Source organism: Apiotrichum porosum (genome assembly GCF_003942205.1).
Source record: "Apiotrichum porosum strain DSM 27194 chromosome Unknown scaffold_10, whole genome shotgun sequence".
Taxonomy (NCBI): Eukaryota; Fungi; Basidiomycota; class Tremellomycetes; order Trichosporonales; family Trichosporonaceae; genus Apiotrichum; species Apiotrichum porosum.
In genome coordinates, this window is record NW_021167117.1 from 620,839 (window position 1) to 648,496 (window position 27,658).

A 27,658-nucleotide genomic window follows, 5' to 3' on the forward strand; every position below is an offset into this window, starting at 1 on the left:
GCAGCAACGAGCGTAACAGTCACGACCACCACCACCTCCTCCATCTCCTCCATCAGCAGACCAAGTTGCAGATTGCAGTTTGCAGTTTGCAGTTTGCACTTTTGCGCGGCCACCCACACACCAGCGATTTGGTATTGCCACAGCCCACGGCCACATTTGGCCATTTGGTGGCTCCAAGGCCTACGGCCTACGGTATGTGCCGGGCCAAAAGCCTGCGCCACCGGCGCCCTTTCCGGAACAAAACAACCCCCTATGCCAGCTGCCGCCTCCAGAGCCACCACAGACACGGACGCGTCTCGACGCGACGTGACACCGAGTAATATCCCGGATCATGTTCCAATCTCGCCCCCCCGCACACCCCCACCCACCACGGTTCAGATTCCAGGACTGCCGTTTTTGGTGTCGTGTCACGCTCTAGGCTCTGGCGCTCTGGACGCTCCCTGCGTGGCGAATGCGCCGCCGGGGAAGGGAGAGCCTGTTTGGGGGTGGTGTCGCTGGCAACGACCTCCTACGGCCGGAGGTCCCCACGGCCTGTGACTGAACATGGCGCTGCGCTGTTCCGCAGACGTGAGGTGGAGGAGTACTCCCCCCTCCGTCCACTGTGGTGTGTTCTACGTCCACCGCGCGTGACGCTCGGTGGTACAGTATTCGCGGGACATTCCCCGGCACCATTCCAGCAGTGAAGCGTGAATGAGCTCGGCGCGTAGCCTCCGAACACCGCGTGTTCTCATGTCCTCATGTTATCACAGCAGCAGCAGCAGCAGCAGCAGCGTACAGCACACCTTGCCAAGTCCGTCATGTGTGCCCGTGTGTAGGCTCGTCTAACATCGGTGTCGTACAAAATAAAAGAAAATTGATCGGAAATTAAAAGCTAGCTACTACAGTTCACAAGACTGTCCCCGCTGTCCCCGCTGTCCCCGCCGCCACCCTCTACCAGCATCAGCACCGGTACGAGCACCACCCGTGGCGCCCGAGGTGGAGATGCTGTAGCGGTGACTGAGCCGCCGCAGGCGGCGCAGGAGCGCCATGTCGGGCATCGAGGACCAGCCCGACTTGCGGTGCGGGCTGGTGCGGTGCGCGTCCATGTCGACGAGGTCGCCACACGTCGATATCGCGTCCCCGCGGTCGTCTATTCCATTTTCGTTGCCATCGTCCTTGTCGTTCACATTGTCGTCGTCGTCATCATCATCACCACCACCATCGTCATCGTCGTCGTCGTTATCGTCATTGCCCAGGTCGCTCACGCTCGTGTCCGAGAACCGCGACTGCAGCCTGTCAAGCGGCGACAGCTGGTCGTCCATGTCCCGCTCGATAATGCTGATACTGTCCCCGTCCCCATCGCCGTCCGTCTCGGCCGGCTGCGCGTGGCTGTAGCGCTGGGTCGTCGGGTGCAGGTTCAACCTGAGCCGCCCGCTCAGGCGTAGCCGCGCCACGCGCCGGATCCGACTGCGCATGTAGTCTGTCGGGGACGGCGGCTGGTGGTCGGCATAGTACAGGATCGAGCCTGTCGAGTCGCGCCGCTGCGCGTCGTTGGCATTGTTGTTGCGTGTCCGCGCCGTCGGCGGCGACGACGAGCGCGTAGGCGTCAAGGTCATGGACGTCGTGGCCAGAAAGCTCGCTGCGCCGGGCGACCGGTGGGGACGCAGCGGCGCGCCAAACGTAATGTCGGGCACGACCACGCCGCAGCCATGCTCATCGTCACAGTCGTCGTCGTCGCCCTCGTCGTCGCCCTCGCGACGCCGCTGGTGCATAAAGCTCAAGCTGCCAAACAGGGACCGCACCCTCGTCGACAGTGTACGCCGGTGGCCCTGCTTGCGTCCCAGTGCGTGGGTGGAGGCAGAGGCCGCAGAGGCGGAACCCCCAGACGCGACCGTACTCGAGGCACCACTCGTTGCGGCGCTCGTGGTGGTGGCTTCGGGCCCGTGCGCCACTGCCATTCCCAACCCCAACCCGAGCCCCAGGCCCACGCCCGCGCCCGCGCCGCCCAACCCCGCCGCCGGACTCGAGCTGCGGCTCGCCCCCGCGCGTGCACGGCCCCCTTCGTCGGCCGCTAGTGGCGCGCACGAGGGTGTCGATACGGGCGGCGGCGGCGTGTACGGCGTGTACGGTGTGTACGGTGTGTACGGCGTGTAGGCCGCGGCGTGTTCTGTCGGTCCTGCTGCTGCTGACGTCGAGCGCGTCGCCACGGCGCGGCTCACGACCGGTGAGCTCGGCAACGGCGCGCGCGGGATGGGATGTCGCGACGCGCTGCGCGAGAAATGAGCTAGCGCAGAATGACGTCGCGGCGCGACGGGAATGTACGTGTGCGGTCTTGTCGGAATCGTCACCTGCTCCGTCGTGGGTATTGTTCCTGCTGCTGCCGCTGTTGTTGCCGCTGTTGCTGTTGTTGCTGTTGTTGTTGCCGCTGTCCCTGCTGCTGATGCTGGCAGGAGCGTGACATCAAGGCGATGTGAAAAGTGCGGAAAGGCCCAGGACGACGACGACGAGGCGTGCTGAGCTGGCGGTTGCGAAAAGGGCCGCTGTTTTGACGAACGCAGGAAGCGCTTGGACGACAACGACGACACTGCAGACGCTGTGGGCCGTGTGCGGCTCGAGCTGCTCGACGCAACGGGCTGCGGCGGCGGTGGTGGGAGGCTCGCGTGGGCCATGTTGGCGATGGTGATAGCGACGGGGACGGGGGAGGAGTAGTGTGGAGGGGGAAGGGGGGAGGGGGAGGAGGGGTAGGCCACAGCGGTGGCCATCGAGGGGATTCACCAGTCGACAGCGACGAGGACAAAAGCCGAGAGGAGGGTGTGTAGTGTAGTGTGTAGAGAGAGTGTGTGTAGAGAGAGAGTGTGTGTGTGTGAGCGATGTAGCAGTGTGACGGATAAGAAACGGTGTGAGCACTTGCTCCTGCTGCTGCTGCTGCTGCCGCAAAGGGCGACGTCGAACAGAGAGGTCAGCAAAAGGAACACAATAACATGCCAGACGACTTGTCCCGAGCGAGCGCGCGCGCGCGCGAGCACGCGCCCCGGGGGTCCGCCTGTGCGGTATCCTGTCTGTTATGCGCACGGTGGCGAGCAGGGCCGAGCGACGAGAGGGAATGGAGGGAATGGAGGGAATGGAGCTCTCATGCACGTCGGGAGCGCCGACGTGCGCGTACGCTCGCAATGCGACGCAGAGACGCAGAGACGCAGCGACAGAGAGGCCGCGGCCAAGAGGTAGAAAGAAAGGTCAAGGGAGATGGAGGGGGGGTTTGGAGGTCCGAGCGTCCTGCGTTTTTGCGACACCCCCCGGATGGGTCGGTGGCAACAACCATCCGCGCACACCTCGTAGCAGCAGCGGCGCCACAGATACCCCGCCCGTGTCGCCTCAAAGCAAACAGCGCGCCAGCAGAGTCAGCAACAGAGAGACTGCACAGGCTGCAGCGCTGTAGACGCGCGCGCGCGCGCTGGCGCTGGCGTGCAGCGGGTGCGGGGGGGCTTGCGCACCAGGGTCCTCCCAAACGGCCATGTCCGTGGGCCGGCGACGCCAACAGGCCCGCAGAGTGCAACACGGCCCCCACCAACATGCGCCACGGCTCTCTCGTCCGTCGGTCGCCCTCGCTGTCGGCCCCCCGAGACAACGAGCAGGACGAGGAGCAAGAGCCCGTCCCAGCGCCACCGTCAGAAGCAACCGAGAGGAAAATTAAAGTACAGAGGTCGACAGCTGGATCCCGACTAGCGCGACTAGCCCGTATTGGAAACGAGAAACAAACGACGCCCCCGCCGCCCGCCTCTGACATCAACGCGACGGGAGTGGCACCGGCAACTCGCAACGGTGGTACGGTGAGCACAAAGGCCGCACGTGTCCTGGCTCTTGCACCCAACACCTGCACCCGTGATACGCATCGACCACACCCCCCGTGATCCTCACCCGTCTCCCCGTGACCTGTGTGGCCGGCATGATGGCGTACAGTACAGCAGCCACTCGAGTGAACAGGTTTGGGCGGCGGCGGCGGCGGGCGGCAGGCGGCCAGGCGGCGAGTCGCTCGATCGCGGCAACGAACCGCTGGTCATCGGCCATGGGGCCGTGGTGAGATGGCTCCCAAAGGGGTTCAGGCGCGGTCTGCAGGCTGCAGGCTGCAGGCCTCTTGCACACCTGCAGACCTGTATGTATGTAGACCTGCAGGCTGTCGGTCGCGCCCGTCGTCCGTGAGAGAGGAGTGAGACGGGTGAGTAAGGTGCAACTACGCTAAGGGTCGGGCCAACCTCCTCCCCAGTAAAAAGGGTGTGCGCACGGCGCGCGTTGCTACGTCGCTGAGAACCGTTGGGTACGCAGTCGCGGGGCCCTCTGATCCTGTGATCCTGTGATCTGTCAGTCGTCCGAGTCGAGTGCGTCGCTGTTCTCTTCGGGTTACAAGAGGCGTCAGTAAGGGCGCTGTCCTGCGTCCCACCAGGTTTCTATGCCGGCCACCGGAAGAGCAGATGGCATGTCAGGACGTGAACCTGCTCTGCTTGCTGCTCAGGAAAGCCTCTGGCGCCTTGCTCCCACACAACCAAACTTTGTCTTGCCAGCTTGCCAACGGCCACTACTACTGGTGGGTGTACTCGTACGGGTGGCCTGGTGGCCTGCTGGTGTACTGTACCTGGAGATGGGGTCCGAGACATGACATGATACCCTATACGCTACACGTCGCGCCGCTACGGCCCTGCCCAGAGACCCAGCGGCCGCACGGATCGCTCTGCGTCCTGTCCTCTCCTGTCCTGTCCTCCTGTCCCGTGTCCTCGCTATCAAATCCGCACACTCCCTTGCGAAACGTCGCGGCGCACAGCGGTGCAGAGCGCTCCGCTCAACTTGACCGGACAGTGTGCCCGGTGGAGCACCAGTGGCCAGTGGCAGCGCCAGCGGCTCGGGAAACACCGGTAACGTTTGTGGGTGGGTGGTCGTGGCGGTTACGGCTGCAGAGGTGAGGCGACTGCTGTTTCAAGATAACCGGTGGTGTGTCTTGTGATGTTGCACGTTTGCGATAGGGACTGATATCGGATATCGTCCCAAGCGTGCACTAGCCGTACCGGCTACACAGACAGGCAAACACGTTTGGTCTCTTGCCGGTCGGCGCAGGTGGTGGGTGGACAATGTCGACGCCGTACGCCATGAGCCGTGACGAGATGCCGTCCGGCAGCCGCGGCATATGTGCAAGCCTGTTCCGGGCTCACACACAAACAGCACGTTCGTGCCACTGGGAGGACGTCGACCTCGTTATCCATGGCGGCCGCGCTTGTGTCCAGCGGCGAGGCGTCGGACTAGCTCCAGCTCCAGCTCTAGCTCCATCCACCGGCTGTGTCGCAACCTCGTCGTCTCCCGGCTCCCGGACGCCCACGCTGCCTGGGATCGGATCTCCGGGTCTCACACTCACAACCCCCGCGCCCGCGCCCACGGCGGCACATGCCCGCGGTCCAGCACCACGCTCGTGGGGTCAAACATGGCAATGAACTCGCGCCCGGCGTTGCCCACGCCTCCACCCTCGCTGCCCCCCGCACCGGCGAACATGTCTCCCTCAGCATACACGGCCGTGAGCGCCCACGCCTGGAAACACCGCACGAGCGCACACACGAGCGTGACGGCCGCCTTGCCCGTGTCGTCGTGGACGAGGAGTGGGTGGTTGCGCGTGTCGAGGAGCACCGCCAGGGCCTGGTACAGCCGTGCGCGGCCCGAGGGTGTGAACAGCGCCTGGAAAGAGTTAGTGGGGGGGGGGGGGAAATGCCGCGGACGTACCTCCTCGTCACTCAGGTCGAAACGGTGCAGCGTCAGACCGTGCTGCGCGACAAAGTCTGCGCCGTCTTTACGGTACTCGTCTCCATCCTCCACATACCTGGGCGAGCAACCCATGTCAGCTACGTGGTCTTATTGTCTGATTCCATGGTGGCATGGCTCGGCAGTGTGAACTCACACGACCGTCTTGAGACCCAGCCTCGCGAGAAAGCCAAAGTTCCGCCGGTTCGGGTGGCCGCTGCGGTACACGCCCGGCGCGACGAGGGCAAAGTTGATGGGCGGGACGAGCACGGGAGGCGGTGACAGGGACGCGACGGTGGTGGGTCGCAGCGACAGCGGGAGGGCTGCCATGGTGGTTCAACGTGTGGTAGGAGATTGTGGATATGTTGACCGGTGTGTTGGGGTTTGCAGATCGATGACGAACCGGACGCGGATCTCTGGCAATGTCGACTGTCAGGCACGTGGTGCGGAGATTGGACGCTAGCTCCTCTTCCACCACATACTTTTATGACACCCAGTCATCTACTCGTCGTCCTCGAGTCACAACCACGAGCAATAGAATAGCGCCTTGTTTCTCTACACCGTGACATGCACGACATACAACCCTAAAACTGACAACCGATCTACAACCACCTTGCTCACCGCCTCCGACCCAGCCTGCCACCCGCACCTTTTGCCATCTTCCGCCTCATCTCCTCCCTTCGGCGCTCCGCCTCGGCCTCCTCTTCCGCCTCTTCGGCCTTCTTATCCTTCTTCTTCTTCTTATGCTTCGGCAGCGTGTTGACTAACGGGTCCTGCGTGGACGTCGGCGCGGGCGCGGCAGATGACGAAACAAAGTCGGCGCCCAAACCCGATGGGTAGGCCGCCAGTCCGGGCGACGAGCGGTCATAGCCAAAGCCCGCGTCGCTCGATGGCGGCTGCGCCGAGGAGGGCATGGCCGGCTCCGTGTCCGGTATGAGTAGAGTGGGGACCGCATGGCTGTAGCTATCGGTAAATGCTCCCGGACCAGGACTGCTGGGGCTCTCGGGGGCAGACGAGTTGGGCAGCTCAGACTCGGGGACCGTGAGGTAGTTGTATGACCGTTTCCGCGCCATGGGTGTGGGCGACGAGGGCGGAATGAGAGACTTTAGCGTCTGTGACGCACTCGCACGTGGTGGCGTGGGTGGCCGAGGGGTATAGTCTTCCACCCGCGGTCGTGGGGTGGTCTTGCGTGGTGGTGTCGGGGATTTGGGCGCCGCGTGCTTGGGAGGCGGTGTTGACGGGCGAGACAGCCTCGGTGCTGGAGTAGCTCGCGTTGACGCCGCTGGCGGTGCTCCGACAACACGGCGGAGGGCACGCGCGACACCTTGGTCAGAGACGACGGCGCCGACAGCGTCCACAGGGCGCGTGCCGTGTGATGGTATCTGAGAGTTAGTTTGCCTTGGCTAGGCTAGGGGACACACAACTCACCTCTACGCCCCGGTCTTGGCCCATTAACGTCACAAACGGCGTGAGGAGATGCTTGGCCACGAACGTGAGAGGCTGGCGGCCTCGCAGTTCACTTTGCGTCAGTTTGGGACCAATACACATGCTCACGTCATGTTGAACAACCACGAGAAAGACCCGGTCGATACCGCAAACACTGCGTCCTGGCGTCAGTTCGGTTCCAATGCAGCTAACTCACAAAGTAGTCGTCCGACTCGGCCTCGACCTTGGCGTCGGCCCACCCCGCATCAAAGACGCTACTGAGCGATGCCAAAATGGTCTCGCCTTGACGTTGTTGCTCGTCAAATCCCAACTCGTTGACCTTCTCTGCGGCTGAATAGTCGCCATCGCGTAATGCGACCTGTCCGATACGCGTCGGGATAGACGTAGCTGTCAGAGCTTCAAAGTGGACGGTCTCGAGGTCGGTGGCCACAAACAAGTACCCCGAGCGCTCTGGGTGGGGCGCGTATTTCTGCAACGATTAGCTACAGCCTATGCTACTGGCCTACTGGGCTACTCACAAACAGGTAGGTTCGGCCACTGCCCAGTGTCTTTGACACCCAGGATGTCTTGGACAGAGCGTCGTCATAGCGCTGTGGTTGTCAGATGACGATATCCCCTTCCCATCTACCTCGTTGTATATGGACATTGTGTCCTCGGACGTCTGGTGGGTGACGGAAAGTGTCAAGAATGAATTGTTTGGTTCTGAAATGAACGCAAGATGGGTTATAGCCAACAGGCCTGTTGCTGTACGCGTCTCCTCATCTTGGCATATGGCCCATGACGATCGCTCACGTGGCACATTTGCTTCCGGCCAGGTCCCCCGGTCGTCCACCTCCGACGTGTTGAGGGACCATGACCGCCGCAGCCATGGCAGTTGGGACGCCTGTCTCTTGCACCAATCCCACCTAGACCACATAGAACACCACCTCCGCGCATGGCGAGCAAGACTGCAGGCCCCAAGGAGCCAGGGGCCCTGGTGGTCGACCTCTCAGAGCCAACAATCTCGGGCCTCTCCCTGGAAACAACACACGAAGTGGACGAACCCGTCGACCCCTTGTCGTCCCTCTCGGCACTCGCGACAGCATTGGACGCGTACGAGGATGTCCCCACATTCCTCAACACGGTGCTTGCACCACATCTCACTCCTGCACTCGCCGCGTCACAGCCGGGCTTGACCCCAGACTTGGCACCCATTGACAAGCAGCTCGGCGAGCTCTTGACCCGCCTCAACATGTTGAGCCAGGACACGAGCTCGGCCCTCGAGCAGTCGATCCACGACATTTCGCGTACTGTCCCGCGCCTCACATACGACCTGCAGTTTATGCGAGAGTCTGCCGTCTCCCTCCAGTCGTCTCTGTCGCTCGTGCAGGACCGCGTGGCTCGCCAGACGGCCGGTGCTGGCGCCAACCCTGCAGCTGCACTTGGTACCCCCGAGACCGACGAGGCGCGCACTCACCGTGCCCTCGACAAGCTGGCGTACCTCGACAAGCTCAAGACACGCATGGAGTCGGCACGTGACGTTCTCGCCGAGGCCGAGTCGTGGTCGACACTCGAAAGCGAGATCACGTCGTTCATTGCCGACAAAGCATGGACAAAGGCCGGCGAGAGGCTGGCCGAGGCGAGCAAGTCGCTCGTCGTCTTCCAGTCCGCCGACGGCGAGTACGAATCCAAGCGCTCGTTGCTGGTCAGTCTTCAGAACGAGCTCGAAACGGCACTGTCCGCTGCTCTCCGCGACGCCATTGCCCGCGTCGACACGCCCGCATGTGCCAGCTTCCACGACATCTTCCGCCTCATGGACCGCGGACACGAGTTTCAAAACTACTACTTCGCAGCCCGCCGCGCACCCATTGCAGAGGAGTGGGCCAATGCCGTACTGCTGGACGCGCCTACAGACGAGACCGCCGTCGACTCCACCGTCGAACCGGTGTTGTTCTCCGAGTTTTTGCCAAAGTTCTACGCTGGCGTCCTCTCGACCCTCAGTTCAGAACGTTCCCAGATCCCCCTCATCTTCCCCACCGAGTCTGCGTCGTCCATCCTCGCCCAGTTCTTCCAGACTACCCTGGACGAGCTGTCGCCCTCGTTCCACAACCGCCTCTCGTCGGTCGCCGAGCACCACGGCGCTGCGGCGCTGCCAGAGCTCATCCGCGCGTTCAAGGCTACGGAGGAGCTCGGCGTCTCTGTCCAGGGTGTCATGGACAAGCTTGCGTTCAACACCCAGGGCGGATACCCAAGCGGTAACAGCAGTGGAAACGCTGTCGTGTCCCCCGCTTCCCTTGCTGGCGGCTCGTCACCTTCCTCTCCCGCCGTGGCTACCGTCAAGCTGCGGCCCACACCGGCGACCCACGCCCACTCGCACAGGCTATCCATCTCGCATCGCTTCTCGCGGTCGATCAGCATCTCGTCACACGAGGCACCAGCCATTGCCGCCTCGCCTTGGGAGACCAACCTGTACGAGCCCTTCCTCGACATCCAGACCACATACCCCGCCCTGGAGAAGAGGTATCTCTCCAGCCTGCTGCGGTCAGACCCAGTGCTCAACAGCGAGGTGAACAAGGACGACCCGTCGCGGACACTCAACGAGCGCGCAGCCGTCGTGTTTGGTTTTGCCGAGGACGCTATTGGTCGCTGCCTTGCCTTCACTCACGGCTATGGTGCGCTAGGCCTCATTGATGCGCTTAATGAGCTCGTCAACTCGTTCCTCACGGACAACACGGGTATTCTCGAGGCCGCACGCAGTGCCGCTCACCGCGGTGCGGCGCCCGACGAGCTTGACTTTGAGGGTCTCGACTACTCAACCGAGGACTGGGGCGCCTTCCAGCTGGGTCTGCACGTTCTCGAAGTCTGCCGCTCGATCCGTGACCGCTTGACGGCGTTTGAGGGCAAGCTCCACCTCGCGCTCACGGGCATTGCAGCAGTGCTCAATACATCGGCCCTCGAGTCGATCATGTCGTCCAAGCACGACACGACCATGGGCGCCATCACCCTCCTGCAGCAGTCGACGCTCAACTCGGCCGTCCTCTACTCGACCGTCACAAACGCCACACCCCCAGGCCACCGCTTGATCCGCGCCCGTGATGCCGTGTCGGCATACACCCGCACCGCCCAGGTGTTCCTCCAATCCATCATCCTCTCCCCTCTCCAAGCGCAGCTGGAGGGATACCCCGCCCTCCCCGTCTGGTCGCAGCCCGACAAAGCGCCACGCCGTGGCGAGCTGCAAGTCCCCACATTCTCCCTCTCGCCAACAGACACGATTGCCCGCGTCTCCGAAGGTCTCCTCAACCTCCTCCGTGTGTTCGAGGTGTACGCCGACGACGACGCGTTGGCATTCTCAATCGAGACCCTGCCGTTTGTCGATGTCGAGTCGCTGAGCGACCTCCTCAACCCGCCAAAGGGCAACCTGGGCGAGACAAAGGACGCATTAACGACAGCATCCCCATCACATGGATCCAGCACCCCGCACCTCCCGGCCCTCAGCGCCGAGGCCGTGCTCTCCACTTGGGTGTCGTCTCTGGCCCTCTCCCTCCTCTCCCACCTGACACGCTCGACCCTCCCCGGTATCCGTTCCCTCTCAAATTCTGGCGCGGCGCAGCTCGCGTCCGACCTGGCATACCTGTCCAACGCGGTCCGCGCACTCGATGTCGAGTGGGACGACCTGGAACGCTGGCGCGAGGCCGCCGAATGCAAGGACCAGGCAGAGTGGAGGGACAAGGCTGGCGACGAGGTGAAACGCGGCGTGTGGGCTGTGGTAGGCATGTTGAGAGGGTGGAGCTAGGTTTTAGAGAATGCATCGAGGTTCAGCAGGAACGCGACCGAAGAGGCGAGGCCGAGTGATATGCCCCGCGCAAGCTAACCAGTGGCCAGTGGGTCACATGTCGCCTACACTCCAGACTGCGGTCCTGGCAACCACATCGGACCGAGGTCATGGGATCATGGGCCTCTCTGACGGCTGATCACTGCCGGCGGCACAGCTGCCACCTCGGTGTTTCTCCCGGAGGGGCGATGGGCGTCGGAGGTGGCGCCGTGAGGGTGGACGAGGCGTGTTGGAACTGAAAAGCCTAAACCTACCGTCAGACTCGGCATCCGGGAAGATTGCAGCATGTACAGAGGGCTAGAGGGCTTAAGCTACCCCACGTGTGTGCATAGCACCAGTGCATGCAGTACTAACGACACTTTCCAACGAGAACACTCCCTTTTTCCAATTTTGTGCCACTTTTTCCAGCCTTTTTTTTCGATTTCTTCCATTCCCCGCTCCCACTCACCATGCCACCTGTGCATGGGGCAGCTAAAAGTGACTCTTTGTGAAGAGTATTCACTCCACTTTTAACGCCAGGTGTCGTTGACAACAACGGCCGTGCACGAGCTCGACACCGTGAGCGAGCGGTTCGGGTCGCTCTCCCACGTGACTGTGCCGTCTGACGCGACGTTGATAAACTTGTACAGGATGGTCTGGCCGGGGGACACGTTGACGTTGGCGAACCACAGGTGGTTCGAGGACGTGTAGCTGGCAGCGGAGAGGGCGACGGCCGAGCTCGGCGCCCAGTTACCGAGCGCCGTGACGTTGCCTGCAATCTTGATGGTCTGGCCGTAGACGGTTGTCACGACTTCGTTGAACGTGACGGCGACGGCGGTGCAGGTTGCCGAGGCGGTCGTGCTGGTGGTGGTCTTGGTGGACGTGGCAGACGTCGCCGTGGGCGTCGTGCTAGTCGCACCGCCGGTGCCGGTGGCGGTCAGCGAGGCAGGGAAACTGGTTGCGGCCGATGCGGAGGTGTACGAGCCCGAGATCGAGGTGGCGGAGCAAGTGGAAGGGAGCGAGGTGCCGAGCGAACCCACCCATGCCGGGGGCACAATGCCGTTACGGCGGTTGGCGGCAGAGAGGAGCGCGGCGTACGACCAGGTCAGGTCGGCGGCCGACGTCTGGGCACCGGTCGACTTGTCAAACTGCTCGGACAGGCCGCCGTTGCTGTCGGCATACGTGGCGACAATCTGAACATAGCCGTCGGCGTACGTCTGCACGGCGTTGATAATGGAGGTGTACGTGGACGACGACGACTGGTAAGTGCCAGCAGTCACACCCGAAACGAGGTCGGTGAAGAAGGCGAGCGAAGTCGAGGTGACCTGAATGTAGCCCTGCTTCTGCCAGGTGAGGATGGCGTCGTAAAGCTGCTCGGCGGCGGCGAGCGTGCAGAGGAACCAGGGGTTACCGTTGTAGTACGAGTCCTCGGGATAGCGACCGACAGCGCAGGCGGTTCCCGCGGCCTTGCCCGAGTTGAGCGAGTAGATGCTGCGGAACGAGTCGGTCACGACCTTGTGGTTGGCGAGCGCACGGTCCGAGCAGGGTTGGAACGTCGACGCGTCACAGCCCGCATTGATGTCAAACGCGTGGATGGAAGTGACGAGCGAGTTGCAGTCCTTGCCAGTACGGCCAGACTGAGTGTTGACGACGACGTAGCCGGCACTCGACTGCCAGTAACTGTTGAGGAAGCAGAGGATCTGCGGGGCAATGGTCGTGCAAGCCGAGCACGAGGTGCCAAGTGCCGTAGCAAGGGCGGCACCGTCGACGAGGGCGCGGTGCTGAGCCGAAGTGGTGAAGAACGACGAGCCGCTAACTTCCTCCCACAGGTCGTAACCGGTAGAGTTCCAGTACTGGGCAACGTAGGCCAGGTCGTTCTGGATGACGGGCCAAACAACGTTCAGGGCGGTGGAAGTGTACCCATTGTCGACCAGCCAGTTGGCATAGCCGATCATGGCCGTGGCGCGGAGACCAGGACCGTCGCGCTGGGGACGACCCCAAGAACCGGTAAACTGGCTCATGTCGACGTTGAACTTTGGCTCGCCGAGACCAGCACCGCCAGAGAGTGAACCCGAAGGGTTCGACACGCCTTGGAGGGCAGCTTGAGAGATAATGTAGTTCTGGATCTCGGTCTCGAGGCTGCTGTCGTAGCTTTGGACAAACTGGTCCACAATCTGCTTGAAGACCAGTGCAGAGTCACGGGTCCATGTATACCAATCTGTTTTCATGGGTCAGCGCGGACAGGGAGACCACATAGACACGCACAGTCGGGGCTGGACTTGGAAGGTGAGGCAATGACGATACCCGAGGAGGCACCCGACGCCGCACATCCGCTGGCACCGATGTTGCAGAGAAGACGCTCCTGGGCGTAGGGAACTTCGGTGGTCAACCACGACGCAACATCACGCTTCTGGATGTGCTTGTCGCCGACAACGTTGCGAGACGGAAGGGCACTTGCCCCCTTGAGGGCAGTGGCTCCAAGAAGAAGGAGCGAAGAGTACGAGCGCATAGCGAGTGGACTACTTGGGGTGCGAGAGGTATGTGAGAGGAAGGTTGGGTAGGAAGTAGAGAGTTGTTTGTCGTCTGGGTATCCATCGTGTCCTCCAACCTCGGTATTTATATGCCAACAAGAGGTGCCCCGCAGTTGCATGCTCCGCGGATGCCCCGGCTGGTGGCCTGTGATCCTATTACGCGCTTGGTGTGAGTCGCGGGGGAACGCCGACATTGTGAGCGTCTGCCAGCTGTCACGGGCCAAGAAGGCCAAACCTTGTATGCCGACCCCTCAAAAACACGCCAGACGCCATCGAGGGGGAGGCCGAGATCCAAGGAAGAATGCTTATTTTGGGCATCCCATCTGCACAAGGCCAGCCTGGTCGGGTAATGTCATTTAGACCACATGGTCACTGCGCAGAACAGCCACACCCCATGGTGTCCCCTACCACGAGGTCCGCCCAGGAACGCGTACTTTTCTCCATTTCTCGGTGTGCACCGAACTGTTCACCGATCACCGACCTGCCGCTTGACGGTTCAGTAACACCCGGTGTCCGGATGGCGCGTGTTAGGTTTGTCGAGACACCGCCGCCGGTGCTCCATTGGATGGCGACAGGACGACCGCACGCCAAAGTGTCGGAGAGGAGGCCGACACGGAGCCCGTGTTGTTTCATTCCTTCTTCTTCTTTCACGGACGTTTCATTCCAAATGCCAAGGCCAACCTGCTGAGTAGTGGTGCGCACGTTCAGTGTACGGATCTCACCGGTCGGTTGCGAGAAAACGTCAGCTGACCTGGAAAGCACTTACTTCTTCCATAACGATGCTGACCCGCTTCGAGGCTCACGATACAAGCCAAAAGTCCAATGCTGCTTGCAGTTTGTCTGACATATGTGTGTCTCCGTTCTAAGGGGATCAAAGGTTACTTCTCATCGCCATGCAAACTTCGCCTTCGAAGTTGTAGGCACCCATGCTTGTGGCTAGGCCGTCGTCGCGTCCCTGGAGTGACGCATTTTTGAGAAGTGGCACGCTTCCAGACTTGACATGTGGGCATTTGCGACCATAGTTTCTCGGTCACTGCCGGTGAAACTGCGATGGCGTCTGCGTGCTGTCGCTTCAGCTGTCGGGACCTCCCCTTTCACCCCCGAGCATGTGCATGGCGCGTGACCCGGCATGACTCGGGGAGCGCCCGCAAGGAAAACCCTTCTCATTAACTTGTGATTTTTCTGTTTGTTTTCCCTTTGCCAAGCTCAGGATGTCGGGTGGTTAGAGTCGGGGTTGCGGAGGTGGCGGCCGGGTTTTGTGGAGGAGGTGCTGCGGTGGAGCCACTTCCGATCCTTCTGAAGGTCGAAGTGGCGTATGCGAAGAGTTCCCTGCGGTCATGGGGCATGTCATCTCTGGAGAGGGCCACCGGGCGCAACTGGTGGCCGACGACGCCGGGCCGACGAGACGAGTTGACCAAAAGAGCTGACAACATGCCGCAGCTCCGGCGGCTCCTGAGGGCCCCAGGCCGGAGCAGGGCCGAACGATCGCGAACGATGAAGTTTCTGTCCGTCACTGCCGTTCAGCCTGTAACCCTTAACCATGCAAAACAAATCAGGCGCAAACCAGGCGCGTCGCGCCGAGGTTGGGTTAAATTTCTGGAGGCAGCGACGTTGGAAAAGGGCGTTTTGAAAACATCAACAAGGTTTGATCGTATAAAGGCTAGTACACAAGATTCTGATCTGTTAGTTCTTGTAATCTGGGTTCGATTCCCAGTCAGACCTGCTTTTTGGAAGCTTGGAGATGGGTATCCAGTACCCCATGACGTCGGTTGCGATGTCACTATAGCCGTGAGCCGATGGAGAGCAAGAACCGCTTGTCGATGAACAAGTTCCATCGTTTTGAATCGTTTTACAATCTGCCACGCTCAGCATACACAACAGTACTTCCTCTACTACTCTCCCCATCCGATGTCCTTTACGATCTCGACGTACACTCCTGGCGCGAGTACTGCTACGCTGCACGCCATCTGGCAGTCGGCCTACGCTAGCTTACACCCGACCTTCTCCCTTCCAGCAGCCAAACTCCACCAACTAGTCAACACACCTCTGGCCAAGGTGTTCATATCTACAGCTGCAAGCGGTGAGGTGGCGGGCTTTGTGCTGACATACCTTGTGCGCATCGGCTCGTCATCGCCAAAGCTACAGCACTACAAGGGCACGCTAGCTGCTCTCGTCGTCAGCGATGCGTACCAGGGCCAAGGGGCCGGCACGGCACTGCATGATGCAGCGCTGGCGTACCTCGAGCCAGCGGTCCGGGACTCGCTCACTCGCTCCACCCCACCTGCCGCGCACAGCGAGATCATGTTTGGCTCGATTGTGCCCCGCATCTTCCCTGGCCTGCCTGGTATGCCGGCTATGGAACGCGCAAGAGCGTGGTTCACCAAACGCGGGTGGAACTTTCTCGACGGCGACATGCAGATTGACCTGTACGGCAAGCTGCCCACGAGTGTGGACCAGGAGGTGTTCAAGGTGGCTGCGGTGCAGAACGGCATCACGTTCCGCCCAGCGACGCCGGCCGACAATGAGGCGATCATGGCTCTGCAGAGCGACAACTTTGAAGACTACACGGTGAGTAGGTGCCAGGCGATCATGGCTGACCACAGGGCTGGGTGGACGTGTTCCTCAGGTTCCTCACTGGCGGGTTCCATCGCGATATCCTCGTCGCTGTGGATACAGACGGCGTCATCATAGGCAGCGCAATCGTGGCCATGCCTGGGTCTCCGATTCACGACGTGCTAGCGTGGCCATGCACTTTGGGTAAGTGGTTCAGCTGCTCCGAGCGCCTTCATCAGCTAATCTGTATCGTCAGGCGAGCGGTGCGGATCCATCTCATGCGTTGGCGTCTCCCACTCGGCTCGGGGCAAGGGTGCCGGTGTCACTCTCGTTGCAGAGGGAATGCAAGGCCTCACGGCTCGTGGAGCCGATGGCGTGTTTGTCGACTGGGTCCGGATGAAGAACTTTTACGAGCGATTTGGACTGCATCAATGGGAGAGCGCATACTGGGATGCTGCCAGGTGATGCTGCTGTCGATGCTCCGAGCTGACTCGTGCAGGAAAGTATTGGCATAGAACTGGTTATGGAACGTCTTGGCGAGCATGCGCTGGTTTGGCATGGCCGAGACTCTCCAATAGTGGATTCCAGACACGGCTAGGACAAGGAACATAGAGATTGGCATGTCTTCAGAAGAGCAGTTGTTCGCGAGCAGCAGCCACGACCCTCCATGTCAGGTTCACCATTGTTATCGAAGGCGGCCACGGGGCGGCGTCGGTTCCCGCATGCGGCCAATCTGTCATGTGGACAAGATCTGATCGACGCGGTCCGAGAATGCAGGCGTTCCATACCGCTTGCGACGTCTGGGAAATGTGCAAAGTCAAAGGACAGAGCAGTGCGTCCAGCACTCAAATTGCCGGACAAGTTTGCCGGAAGTCGAGCGATGACGGCGTTTTGACCGCAACACACCATATTGACACTCAACCGGCGTGGCGTAGAAGTTGCTTCGTTACAACATCCACCATGTCCATCACGGTCACTGAGCATACAGGCGACGTCAGTGCGCTGCACGATATCTGGGAGAAAGGGTTTGCAAGCGTGAATGCTGCCTACTCATTGCCCCCCGCTACCTTTGAGTCGCTGCTCTCAGCTCCGCTTGCAACTGTCTTTGTCGCGCGACTCCACGCATCCGACGAGCCAGTGGGCTTTGCGCTCACCTACCTCATCCGATCAGGAGGCGAAGGTAACCCCGCTGCCCAGCACTACAAGGGCTCGCTGGCGGCGCTCGTGGTCCATCCACGCCATCGCGGCTGCGGGGTCGGAGGTGCGCTGCACGACGCAGCGCTGACGTCACTCGAGGTGAGCGTCCAGTCATCGTTTGCCCGCTCGACACCACCGCCGACCGAGGGGGAACTGCAGCTCGGATCCATCTTTCCGCGCATCTTTCCCGGTCTCCCGGTGCTGGATGAGCTGAAGCCAACCAAAGAATGGTTCACCAAGCGCGGTTGGACGTTCCCTGGCAGCCAGGCGATCGACCTGTACGGTCGCGTCCCTACTGGCGTCGACCAAGAGCAGTGGAAAGAGGACGCAAAGGCCCATGGGATCACGTTCCGACCTGCCAACCCCGATGACGAGGCCGCAGTCATGGTGCTTGAGAAGGAATTTGACTCGTATACTGTGAGTTCGACCTCCGTTGCTCTGTCGTACTAACTACAGGGATGGCCGGACATGTTCCCCAGGTTCTTTGCGGCCGGCAAGGCCGGCGACATCCACCTGGCGTTCAGCCGCGACGGCGAGGTCATTGGTGCGACCCTGGCTGCGCTCGCTCCTTCCCCACTCCACGACGTGCTCGCGTGGCCTGCAACCCTCGGTGAGCAGTGCGGCGTGGATTTCTGACTTGTCGCCGGATCTGGAGGCTGACCGCAACAGGCAAGCAATGTGCGGCTATCGCGTGTGTTGGCGTGTCGGTCAAGGCTCGCGGAACCGGAGCTGGTACTGGCATATGCGCTTCAGCCTTGCAGGACCTCGAGGCTCGCGGCGCAGATGGCTGCTTTATCGACTGGGTTGGGATGAAGGGGTTCTACGAGCGGTTTGGGCTCGAGAGGTGGCAAGCGCCATACTGGGACGGCGGCAGGAAGGTGTTGCCCCGAACATGACCGATACAGAGGTAGATTCCATGTCATTTCGTATCCACTACAGAGGAGCACGACGTTTAAAGCGACTTCTCCACTACAATACCTAACCAGTGTCCATTCACGACATAAGGAGCTCAGGAAATGACTGGGTGCGAGACTTGGTCATCGTGGTGGACCTCGGCATCGCGCTTGTGAAGACCACCCGCACCAATGACGTCCGAGACCTGCTCGACACGTACTTCGTTGGTCATACCACGCTCCTCAATTGAGAAGGCGATCGCCTGAGCGCGGCCCTTCTCCATGTCAACGAAGAAGGTGATGACAAGAGCTGCAAGGAGACAGAGGACAAAGAGGAAGATGAACGGGTCACGCAGGTTGCCGGAGCGGTTGATGATTGCACTGCACACGTTGGGGCCGATGAGAGACGAAGCGCGGTTGGTGATACCAAAGAGGCCAAAGAACACTGCCCTAGTTAGCTCAAGTGACGCTAGCGGGGTCGACGAGCTACTCACTTCCCTCAAATCCGGGCGGGGTGAGGTCCGACATCATTGTTTGCGAATAGGCATAGTACGGAGCCTGGCCGAGGCCAAAGACAACGTTGTAGGCGTAGAATTCCCACGTGTTGCGGAAACCGATCTTGTTAGTCCACAGTCCGAGCATGCCCCAAAATGGGATGAACACGGTGATGACATTGGTGACCTGGAACATGCGCTTGGTCTTGATGGCCTTCCACTTTTGCAGATACCAGTAAGCGTAGCACGAGGTGATCGATGTCGCCGCCTGAGCCAGACCCAGGTACGTGCTCGTGAGGAAGGAGAACTGGATGTGGTCGTTCTGCACGATCGAGACCATGCTTCCAGTCGTGTTGAGGCCTGTATCCGTCAGCAACAACGTAGGATCCGGCACGACGTACCGTCAGCAAGGAGGAAGAACGAGAAGAGGTAGATGAACGTGAATGGGAGGCGGCGGTACTGCTTGAGCGCGTTCCAGATCTGCTTCCACCCGATGGTGAGCCAGTGTTCCCCCTTGGGAAGAGGAGGGCCGCGGCGGTTCTGTTGCAAAAAGAACCACGGGAGACCGAGCACGACCCAGTACGAGTTTGTGAACGCGAGGACGTAGTTGTTGACGTTTGGGTTGTTGGCGATGGAGGACGGGAGGAGAAGAGAGAGGTTCAGGGCCATCGTGAAGAGATAACCCCAGTTGGAGTGGGCAGTGGAAATGTTCGAAAGGCGGTTACGCTCGAGCATCTCGACGCGTTCGTACTCTGTCGAATCGCTCAGGCCATCGTCCAGCTTCTGCCGCGCGTCCTTGGTGCGCTTGGTGCTTCGAGCCAGAATTGGGAATACACTCGCAAAGAAGACCAGAGTGATACCATACGTGATAAAGCCAATAATGTAGAGGCCCATGGCCGTGTTCCACTGGCTCGAGTCGGTAACACCCAGGAATCCGTATTGGGTGGCCCAACACACGACAGAGGCGACAATGAGGATCCACTTGTTCCAGCTTCCATAGTCCGCACAGGATCCAATGGTGGTAAGAAGCACAGTCATGATTGCAAACGAGATGCCGTTGGCAATGAGCACAATGCTGGCAATGCTCTGGTCTTTGCCAGCAAAGCGAAGAACACAGCTTTCAGTGCTGCAAGCCTCGCCCGTGGCGGGGTCGTGTCCAGCCGAGTTGAGCAGGTTCTACGCTGTTAGAGTAGATCCTTCCGGTGCATAGATGCTTACTTGGAACTGTGTCGCAGCATAGCCAATGGGTCCAACACCGCTGCTCGTTAGCACACTGGACGGACGCGTGTGACGCTCACTTATCACCGTTCTGTTGAGGTGTCAGCGGCAAACTTGAGTATTCACCACACTCACGTAGTAGAGATAGTACGACCACTCCTCCCAGCGTGTCACAGTCGGGCCCTCGGGAAGCTCGCTTTCATGTGCGATCTCTGCATCGTGGATGTTGGCGATATCAGCGTTATCGCGCTTGTCCGTCGAGTCGTTCCGCTCCATCACGACAACCGGGTTGTCTACGGCGTTCCCATGCGTCTCTAGGCCCGATGAGAACATGTGCGCTTTCGCCATGGCTGGCTACCTATGTTGGATGAGTGAGATGATGTGAGCAATGGTAAAACAGGTGGAGAAAGGGTGCGATGCGGGAGAGATCTCGTGTGCTGGGGGGGTCTTATGCTTCTGGATTGAAAGTGTGGTGCCGCGACGGCGGTGAATGTTGAACCGTGTTCAGCGTGTCCTTATCCGGGTCATCCGGCACGAGTGCCGTGTTGCATTCCGGAACATGCAACCGGGGAGACACACGCGCCAAGCTCGTGATCTGTGTTGTGCACAACGTGCAGCGCATAACTCTCGGCGTCCATCCCGACAATGCAGGCCTGGCAGCCTGACATGAGCTGATGGCGTACTTTGGCACAGGCGCCATGGTCTTGTTGCTTTGTGGGATCTGTGGCCTGTGGATAATCAAATGCGAGGCCCGTGCGGGACGGTTACGTAGCGCTGAAGCTCTCTTGGCCTGTATGCTATAGCTGCTAGCGCGTCGTTGCCCACTCATGCCACTCATGTGATGAATGTGGACGATGCGGTGCTACATTTAGCGCGTTGCACATTCCGAAGGTTGAAGCGGGCCACAGTCACTTTTGGAGCAAACTCCACTCGTGTGCCGTTGTCCGCAAAGTGTCTCCGCTGCATCCTCTGGTCCCCCTGGGATATCTGCTGTGTCTCTGGATCTATGGCACCGTGGAGCCCTTTGAACATGCTCAACCAACAGCCGCAGAATGGACTGACAATGTACAGTTTATGGGAGAGCTGGCCGTGACGTCATAATGGTTGTGGGTCAGGAATTACCTGACTGTGTGGTCGGGTGTCCATGGGACGGCTCGACGTGCACCATTGTGCGTTTGGACTTCTTGTCTACATTTCTTAATACGAACTACCCGGGATGTGTCACTGGTACACAGCATACAGCATCACTACAATCAAAGAATGGCCTGGCCGTTCACGGGAGTGCCAATTCCCGCGTCAATGTTGAGGGCCATGGTGGTCAGGAAAAAGGTGTACTGGTTCAGTTCGGCACACTTTGCTGAAAGCTCGCGGAGGTCCCAGAGTTCACCGAGCGGGCATCCCCAGCCGCTAAGGAACACCTCGTGGATTGCCAGCTCCTTGGGAATGTTGGGCGGCCAGCTCTCGTACGCGAACCTGGGTCTTTGTCAACATTACATCCCTCAAGGGAGGGGGGGGGGGGGGGGGCTGGATGTACGCACTGGTCGCCGGCGACGGCCGCGAAGCCATTCTCCCAGTGCCACTCCATGACCTCTTCGGAGGCCTGGACGCCAATACAACCCAGGAGAGGGTTGTACTCGGCACGCTCCTCGTCGGTGAGGGCCAGGAAGGCCTCAGTCCATCCCGAGCGAACGATCAGGACGTCTCCGGGGGCAAACTTGACTGCCTGGTCGGCTGCGCAGCCCTTGAGCATCTCGAGAGTAATCGGCGTCTTCTGGGTGAGCGGGTCCAGAGGGGGGAGGCCCTTCTTCACCAGCCAGCGAGGAATGTCGAGCAGGATGCCACGGGTCGTGATCGGCTTCTTGGCAAAGACTGGTGGGTTGTCAGCTACGCTCGTTCCCAGTTGAGAGCTGGTTCAGTGGTAACTCACGGCCAGTTCCATACTTGATGTTGCTCGGATCGGCAGCTTCCTCGGGCGTCATGCCGCCGTGGAATGTCACGGAGCCCTCGGGGTAGTTCTGATACGCGACGTGTCTAAACCCGTCCCATTGCGTAGAGCATTGCGTGTTGAAATTGACTTCATCGTCCATGTAATTGTGGTAGTTGAGAATCTTGTGTGTGCATCCTCCGCGTTTGGGGTTTACGGGGGGAAAGTTTGTGAGGGGGAGGCTAGGTAGTCAGCACTGTCCCCCGTCTTTGCTATAGTGTCTCTCTCGACGAACGGCGCTAGGATGTTGGAGATGTGAACGCCGGCAAAGCGTGCAAACGGTGAATTGCGCGGTAAATCAGTCGTGCCATTGGCGAGAGCGCATTCGACTGTTTCCCACGACCAAGCCCTTCATTTACACACGGACACTCACTTCAGGTTGATTGGGAGGCCATGCTGGACCGAGTCACGGCCACGCTTAACGGCCACATCGGTGATGAAGTTGAGACAACCATACTCGTTGTCGGCGCCGAACAGGCCCCATGCGTTGAGAGGAGGGCCCTCACGCTTCTTGAGATCGGCAAAGGTGCACGGCTGGAGCATCGTGTTGGCTGGTGGGAAGGTAGCGAAGAGTGCAACAACGCCGGGGCCCTTTTCCCCAGCCTTTATGTTGGCGGGGTACAAAGGCGGACTCCGGGAAGTGTGCTCACCGAGACGCCCGTGCCGGATGTGCGGCGTTGTTGGTTGCCGAGGTGGGCAGTCTCGGTCATAGCCGTTGTGGCTGCGATGTCCATTCAGCATGGATATTCCGCGCTTCACATCTCCACAATGATGTGTGGGATGTGATGGTCGAGGACGCAAGGACACTGGGGAACACGGACACGGACACGGACACGGAGGCTACAGAGGAGCTGACAACGGCCACTCGGTATATCGGCTTGAGAGATCCGAGATTGGAACGACCCACCTGCCATCCGTATGTCTGACGTCAGCTGGGAGGTGAGGCTCACAGCATTCGTTGTCGTACATGCTTTACGCTTAGGTGGGAACATTGTGGTCACCTCACTCTTCTATTAAACCTCGTAGCCTACCGGACTGTCCTTCATATTGTTAGGTGCAGGTGTCAAGCTGTTGGCGGTTTGTCATGGTTCACGCGAGCCATGAACTTGGGGACCCCTTCCGACGGTGGCCTTTTCAAAAGTTCCTGAACGTGTGGCTTCCACGCAAAACTCGCGTGCGTTGACATACCGTCGTGCTTCCGTCGGATCTGGCAAACACGGGAACGGTGACTCATTCATTGGCCAGTCCGCCCCTAGCAAGCAAAGCTCGGCAACCAGGATGACGCGCCGCTCCCATACTCCCATCAGCAGAAAAGATAAAAGAACACACTGGCAAACGGTCACTTGCATCGCTTGGCAGTATAAATACAACGTGTACGTTTGTTACAACATCCCATCTTCTCAGTTCGAACACATCACCAGCAGACCCCCACAGCACCCCACCACATCCCCACCAAACCCACACAGCACCCAAACCTCAACATAATGAACCCCGTAACCAAGCACCTCGGCAGGGTTGTCGACCTTGGACATCCTTGGCGTGGAGTTGGCCCCTTCATCTTCGTTGTCCACCACCGTGACACCTATCCCAAGGGTGAGGCAAACCTTGGCCCCGACCCCTCCCTCCTCAAGGGCCGCAACATCGGCATGGACATGAGCAACGACCTTGGTACCGGCTGGAACATGTACCACGGCAAGACCGTTCCAGGCTTCCCTGCCCACCCCCACCGCGGCTTTGAGACTGTCTCGGTGTGCATGGAAGGCTACGTCGACCACGCCGACTCGACTGGCGCTGGCGCTCGCTATGGCGCAGGCGACACCCAATGGGTGACTACCGGCCGCGGAGTGTCGCACTCTGAAATGTTCCCCCTTGTTCACAAGGACAAGGGCAACACGTTCGAGCTGTATCAGGTCTGGCTCAACCTCCCCAGTGCCAAGAAGCTGTCGCCACCGGAATTCTGGATGCTCTGGAAGGAAAAGACCCCCATCGTCAGGCGCGAGAACAACTATGGCGTCGCGACCGTCCGTGTCATGGCCGGCAAGTTTGACAACGTCGAGCCAGCACCCCCACCCGTCAACTCGTACGCCGCGGACCCCGAGTCGGACGTCGCCATCTGGCTCATCGAGATGGAGCCGCGCTCCAGCATCAAGCTCCCAGCCTGCAACCTCGACACCACCCAGCGCTTGCTGTACGTGCACCAGCCCGGTGCCGTCGTCGACATTTCCGGCACGGCCGTCTCGGACAACAACGGCTTCCTGCAGGAGGCTCCCAAGGAGCGCCTGACCATCACCAACGGCCCCAAGCCGGCGCGCATCCTCGTGCTCCAGGGTGTGGACATTGGCGAGCCCGTCGCCCAGCACGGCCCGTTCGTCATGAACACGCAAAAGGAGCTCGAGGAGGGCTTTGCAGAGTACCGTCGCACCCAGTTTGGCGGTTGGCCGTGGCCCAGCGACCAGCCCATCTACCCCGCCACCGACCCCCGTTTCGCCAAGCACGGTGACGGCAAGACTGAACTGCCAGAGGGCAGGGACGCGATTGCCAAGCCGTTCGTCTACACGAAGGCATAAGCCAGAGAGCGCACCACCATATATACCACAGATCGTCCGTGTGGCAAGTCGCCCGCGGCCAATTTGCAGTCGAATTCTTAGTCACCGTATTGTCGCAGCTAGTAATGATAGCAAGATGTATGACAGAAGCCTAACTTGTGGCCAGCATGGCCTGTGTACCCTATATGCGTGTGTAGCAGTCAGTGCCGACCATGTTCTGCTCCACCAGCAACCATGTGCGGTCCGCTGCAACGACCAGGCTGTATAGGATAGGCGTCGAGCTATAAGAGATAGTGGGTAGTTGTTGTTCTAGGGACTTCCCCCAGGGGAGCCCTTTCGAAGGGCCTCGGGCAACATGGGTCACCAACAGGCCACGAACAGCGACGAGCTTACCTTGTCGAGCTTTGGGCCACACACCATGCAACAATTGCAGCGCGCCCGCACGCCTGTACGCCTGGTTATGGAGACTTGTGGCGGCAACGTGCAACGCCAGGGGAAATCACGTGACCTGTGGTTTTCGGACTTTGGATCATCTCCGTTCATGACGTCATCCGTCACCACGCCGAATGCGGTGAGTTGCGATCACCAAAACCGCTCGTGAGACAGGCCGCAGTCGCATTCATTCATGTTCCCCCACTTGTCGCCAGGCAGCATTGAGCGTGCGGCACGCGCGAGACATGGTGGGGTGACAGCAGATGGCGAGCACTATGCCATCCGGCTGAGAGAGCTACACAAAGTTTGGCTGTGACGCCCCCGAAGAATTTACACCCGACTCAAACATTTTGGTGATCCGTGAGGTTCGGCGGAGGTACTGGGGAACATGAGTTCGTACAATAGTCAATTATAGCATGTGGCTGTCTACATGAATGGGGAGCGTGTGACGTAATGAGTGTCCTTTGGGTACATGTTACAGAAAGTCGAATGAAATGTCCAGAGTGCGAGTTTCGCCTGCCTTCTCGCTTTGCTTACTGCGCCATCCTGGTCCAAAACTGAAGCGGGTCCTGCTCGTATTCGCGCTGCACGGTCACTTCCACGCCCTTGTCAGACGGAGCGGGCTGCTCGACATCCGGAAGGCGGATCGAGGCGGACGGCGAGATGGAAAGCTTGACGAGGCCACGCACGCTCAGGTAGCCGAGCTGGAGGAGCAGGCAGGCGGCGCCAGGAAGACTGTTGTGGTCAGCTGGAGCTCAGGACGATCTCAATCCTAGTCAGCCTACTACCTGCTACTTACATGAGAGACTCGTCGCGAATGGCGAGGTAGAGGCCGTATGGTCCCGCCGTCCAGCCCAGCACTGCTGTCAGGGCGTAGACTATCGCCTTGCGGCGCTCCGCTGCGAGCACGAGCAGGCCCTTCGCACCGAGCGCACCGACGAGGGCCATGTTTCCTGCAGGTGCCGCCCACCTGAGACGTATCAGCACAGCAGTCGCCGGGGCCACCGAGGGGGGAAGACAGCCATTTCACGCCCCCCCCCCCCCCCCCTGTGCAGCGCAGAGCCAGAGTTACTTACAGTTGGTGAACGAATCCGCAGTAGGCCGCCATCCAGAGCGCACCTGCAGCGAGCCAGCCCGCCGTGGCCGTGACGACATACACTCCCAGGCAGTCTGATGGTCAGCGCGTGCATGTTGCTAACAGTCTCCCCCCAAAACCCGTTGAGATTGTACTCACGACGCTCAAGCCAGGGTGCTGAAACGACCATTGCTCCGTCGATGCGTTCTGGGAGTGGGTCAGGGGCCGTAGAGGCGGTGGTAACCGAGCGACCATTGCAGCGCAAGGGGGGTGGTGGCGGCGGCATGGACATGTGCAAGAACCATGTAGCCCAGCGCATTGACAGTGCGTGTGCATGGATGCTCACCAGCAAGACGTGTCCACATTGTACGGGGGCGCTCGTTTGCCGGAGAAGTGTCGAGCAAGGTGGGGCGGGGCTGTGAGAAGCTAAAGGAGGAAGAAGGTGTGACGCAAGTAGCCGGGGAGGTCATGTTGTTGTTGCCAAAGAAATCGAGCTCGAGACAGATCGGCCCGTGTGGAAAGAAGAGTGGTAGAAATCAAGGTGTGAATGGGAGTCGATGGGAGAGAGAAGGACAGACAGTGAAAGGCAGTGTGGGACAGCCGGATGCGGCCTCGCAGTAGGGTGTATATACTTGGTGGACGATTGAGAAGCCGGATTTGGAGCTTCTCGCTGTAGTGCCTGTGGCGGTTTTTTGGTAGCAGGGCTGGAGGCTGGAGCAGTGTGGTGAGACCGTCGCTGTGGTGAGCCCAGGGTTAGCATGTCTCAGCGTATGAGATTAGGCTAGACATTTGATCATTGAGCCTAGCGTGCCAAGACCGTGGTACCGTGGGGGATGGCGGCAAGCCGACAGAACAAGCATCATTCGTTTGAATTGCAACATCAACAACAACAACAGGGACGACCAACTTTTTTTCCTGTAATATCAGAGCCAGCCCCAGTAGCGGGAATGTATTGCTCAAACATGTATACAGTACATGCTGTAAACATCAACGCGTCGTGTCAACAACACGTCCTGGAATCAGTCGTGCTAGTGTGCTAGTGTCCTACCATGGCCAACCAGACACACCAGACATGCAGCGAGAGAGAAGTGGCTGTGAAACGGCGTTGGAACGGCGTTGGAACGCCTCAGGAGGTGGTACAGGAGCGTGGTGTTGTTGCTCTCGAGACGCATGCGGGCTGGCTTGAGAAAGGACTGCGAAGTTTCAGCGCACTGTCCCCCAACGACTTCCCATAAAGCGATGACGGCGACCGCGATGTTGCTCAGTACCAAAAGGCTATTGTACTGTTCTCGTCAGACCTGCGTGTACCCATGTGCTCCAACAGGGCATATGCGCATATGGCGGACTGGTTTCCGCATGTGCGCGAGGCAACACCTCCTGCGCGTGTGCACAGGATGCAGGGATACGATAACGGCCCTAAGTGTCTTAGGTTCCGTTTAGACGATCAGCTCTTGGAAATGCACAAACAAACGCTCCTGGCATGTATCCAAACAAGACAACGCGGCTCTTAGGCTGCTTCCAGACTACAACTTACAGGCCTGAAGCTGTGGGTAGGCCTGAAGGCTTGGGTGTGGACATAGGCGCGTCGATGGGGTTGTGACAGTTCCCCACGGCTCCCCGTGGGGACTTACCAGTTAAAGGTTATTCGTAGGAAGACGGACCCAGGATCTCTCTCTGCTGCTGATCGGCTCGATCGGATCGGGAGCTTTCCCGACGGCCCGTTTCACCCACACGACTCGACCCAG

At 60.0% G+C, this 27,658-nt stretch overlaps 13 protein-coding genes and 1 non-coding gene across 14 annotated transcripts; 7 read left to right on the forward strand and 7 right to left on the reverse strand.

The window, feature by feature from the left end:
• Positions 1-885: 885 nt before the first annotated feature.
• Positions 886-1,595, reverse strand: EHS24_001351 (uncharacterized protein; the record flags this gene model as incomplete). Its single annotated transcript, XM_028617151.1, has 2 exons — positions 886-893; positions 935-1,595. 2 exons carry the CDS (start codon positions 1,593-1,595, stop codon positions 886-888), a joined length of 669 nt encoding a protein of 222 aa, XP_028474458.1.
• Positions 1,596-1,662: 67 nt separating this feature from the next.
• Positions 1,663-2,133, forward strand: EHS24_001352 (uncharacterized protein; the record flags this gene model as incomplete). The annotated part of the gene is made up of 1 exon (XM_028617152.1): positions 1,663-2,133. One exon carries the CDS (start codon positions 1,663-1,665, stop codon positions 2,131-2,133), a length of 471 nt encoding a protein of 156 aa, XP_028474459.1.
• Positions 2,134-3,548: 1,415 nt separating this feature from the next.
• On the forward strand, positions 3,549-3,887 carry EHS24_001353 (uncharacterized protein; the record flags this gene model as incomplete). Its single annotated transcript, XM_028617153.1, has 1 exon — positions 3,549-3,887. The coding sequence occupies one exon, from the start codon at positions 3,549-3,551 to the stop codon at positions 3,885-3,887; it is 339 nt and encodes a 112-aa protein (XP_028474460.1).
• A 1,486-nt stretch (positions 3,888-5,373) lies between these two features.
• Positions 5,374-6,084, reverse strand: EHS24_001354 (uncharacterized protein; the record flags this gene model as incomplete). The annotated part of the gene is made up of 3 exons (XM_028617154.1): positions 5,374-5,691; positions 5,737-5,833; positions 5,912-6,084. 3 exons carry the CDS (start codon positions 6,082-6,084, stop codon positions 5,374-5,376), a joined length of 588 nt encoding a protein of 195 aa, XP_028474461.1.
• Positions 6,085-6,371: 287 nt separating this feature from the next.
• On the reverse strand, positions 6,372-7,846 carry EHS24_001355 (uncharacterized protein; the record flags this gene model as incomplete). The annotated part of the gene is made up of 6 exons (XM_028617155.1): positions 6,372-7,136; positions 7,183-7,273; positions 7,309-7,361; positions 7,397-7,669; positions 7,719-7,790; positions 7,829-7,846. 6 exons carry the CDS (start codon positions 7,844-7,846, stop codon positions 6,372-6,374), a joined length of 1,272 nt encoding a protein of 423 aa, XP_028474462.1.
• Positions 7,847-8,134: 288 nt separating this feature from the next.
• EHS24_001356 (uncharacterized protein) lies at positions 8,135-10,972 on the forward strand (the record flags this gene model as incomplete). The annotated part of the gene is made up of 1 exon (XM_028617156.1): positions 8,135-10,972. One exon carries the CDS (start codon positions 8,135-8,137, stop codon positions 10,970-10,972), a length of 2,838 nt encoding a protein of 945 aa, XP_028474463.1.
• A 548-nt stretch (positions 10,973-11,520) lies between these two features.
• Positions 11,521-13,499, reverse strand: GLA1 (glycoside hydrolase 15 protein; the record flags this gene model as incomplete). The annotated part of the gene is made up of 2 exons (XM_028617157.1): positions 11,521-13,208; positions 13,256-13,499. The coding sequence occupies 2 exons, from the start codon at positions 13,497-13,499 to the stop codon at positions 11,521-11,523; spliced, it is 1,932 nt and encodes a 643-aa protein (XP_028474464.1).
• Positions 13,500-15,163: 1,664 nt separating this feature from the next.
• On the forward strand, positions 15,164-15,243 carry EHS24_001358. Its single transcript has one exon. It is a non-coding gene; the product is annotated as a tRNA-Gln (tRNA).
• A 186-nt stretch (positions 15,244-15,429) lies between these two features.
• Positions 15,430-16,539, forward strand: EHS24_001359 (uncharacterized protein; the record flags this gene model as incomplete). Its single annotated transcript, XM_028617158.1, has 3 exons — positions 15,430-16,093; positions 16,198-16,278; positions 16,331-16,539. The coding sequence occupies 3 exons, from the start codon at positions 15,430-15,432 to the stop codon at positions 16,537-16,539; spliced, it is 954 nt and encodes a 317-aa protein (XP_028474465.1).
• A 495-nt stretch (positions 16,540-17,034) lies between these two features.
• EHS24_001360 (uncharacterized protein) lies at positions 17,035-18,167 on the forward strand (the record flags this gene model as incomplete). The annotated part of the gene is made up of 3 exons (XM_028617159.1): positions 17,035-17,688; positions 17,728-17,881; positions 17,941-18,167. 3 exons carry the CDS (start codon positions 17,035-17,037, stop codon positions 18,165-18,167), a joined length of 1,035 nt encoding a protein of 344 aa, XP_028474466.1.
• A 113-nt stretch (positions 18,168-18,280) lies between these two features.
• EHS24_001361 (uncharacterized protein) lies at positions 18,281-20,224 on the reverse strand (the record flags this gene model as incomplete). Its single annotated transcript, XM_028617160.1, has 6 exons — positions 18,281-18,609; positions 18,659-19,018; positions 19,060-19,834; positions 19,877-19,916; positions 19,957-19,967; positions 20,012-20,224. The coding sequence occupies 6 exons, from the start codon at positions 20,222-20,224 to the stop codon at positions 18,281-18,283; spliced, it is 1,728 nt and encodes a 575-aa protein (XP_028474467.1).
• A 905-nt stretch (positions 20,225-21,129) lies between these two features.
• On the reverse strand, positions 21,130-22,570 carry EHS24_001362 (uncharacterized protein; the record flags this gene model as incomplete). The annotated part of the gene is made up of 5 exons (XM_028617161.1): positions 21,130-21,349; positions 21,415-21,745; positions 21,804-22,042; positions 22,234-22,463; positions 22,511-22,570. 5 exons carry the CDS (start codon positions 22,568-22,570, stop codon positions 21,130-21,132), a joined length of 1,080 nt encoding a protein of 359 aa, XP_028474468.1.
• Positions 22,571-23,344: 774 nt separating this feature from the next.
• On the forward strand, positions 23,345-24,427 carry EHS24_001363 (uncharacterized protein; the record flags this gene model as incomplete). The annotated part of the gene is made up of 1 exon (XM_028617162.1): positions 23,345-24,427. The coding sequence occupies one exon, from the start codon at positions 23,345-23,347 to the stop codon at positions 24,425-24,427; it is 1,083 nt and encodes a 360-aa protein (XP_028474469.1).
• A 944-nt stretch (positions 24,428-25,371) lies between these two features.
• On the reverse strand, positions 25,372-26,383 carry EHS24_001364 (uncharacterized protein; the record flags this gene model as incomplete). The annotated part of the gene is made up of 5 exons (XM_028617163.1): positions 25,372-25,573; positions 25,638-25,808; positions 25,915-26,008; positions 26,073-26,120; positions 26,260-26,383. The coding sequence occupies 5 exons, from the start codon at positions 26,381-26,383 to the stop codon at positions 25,372-25,374; spliced, it is 639 nt and encodes a 212-aa protein (XP_028474470.1).
• Between the last annotated feature and the right edge of the window lie 1,275 nt (positions 26,384-27,658).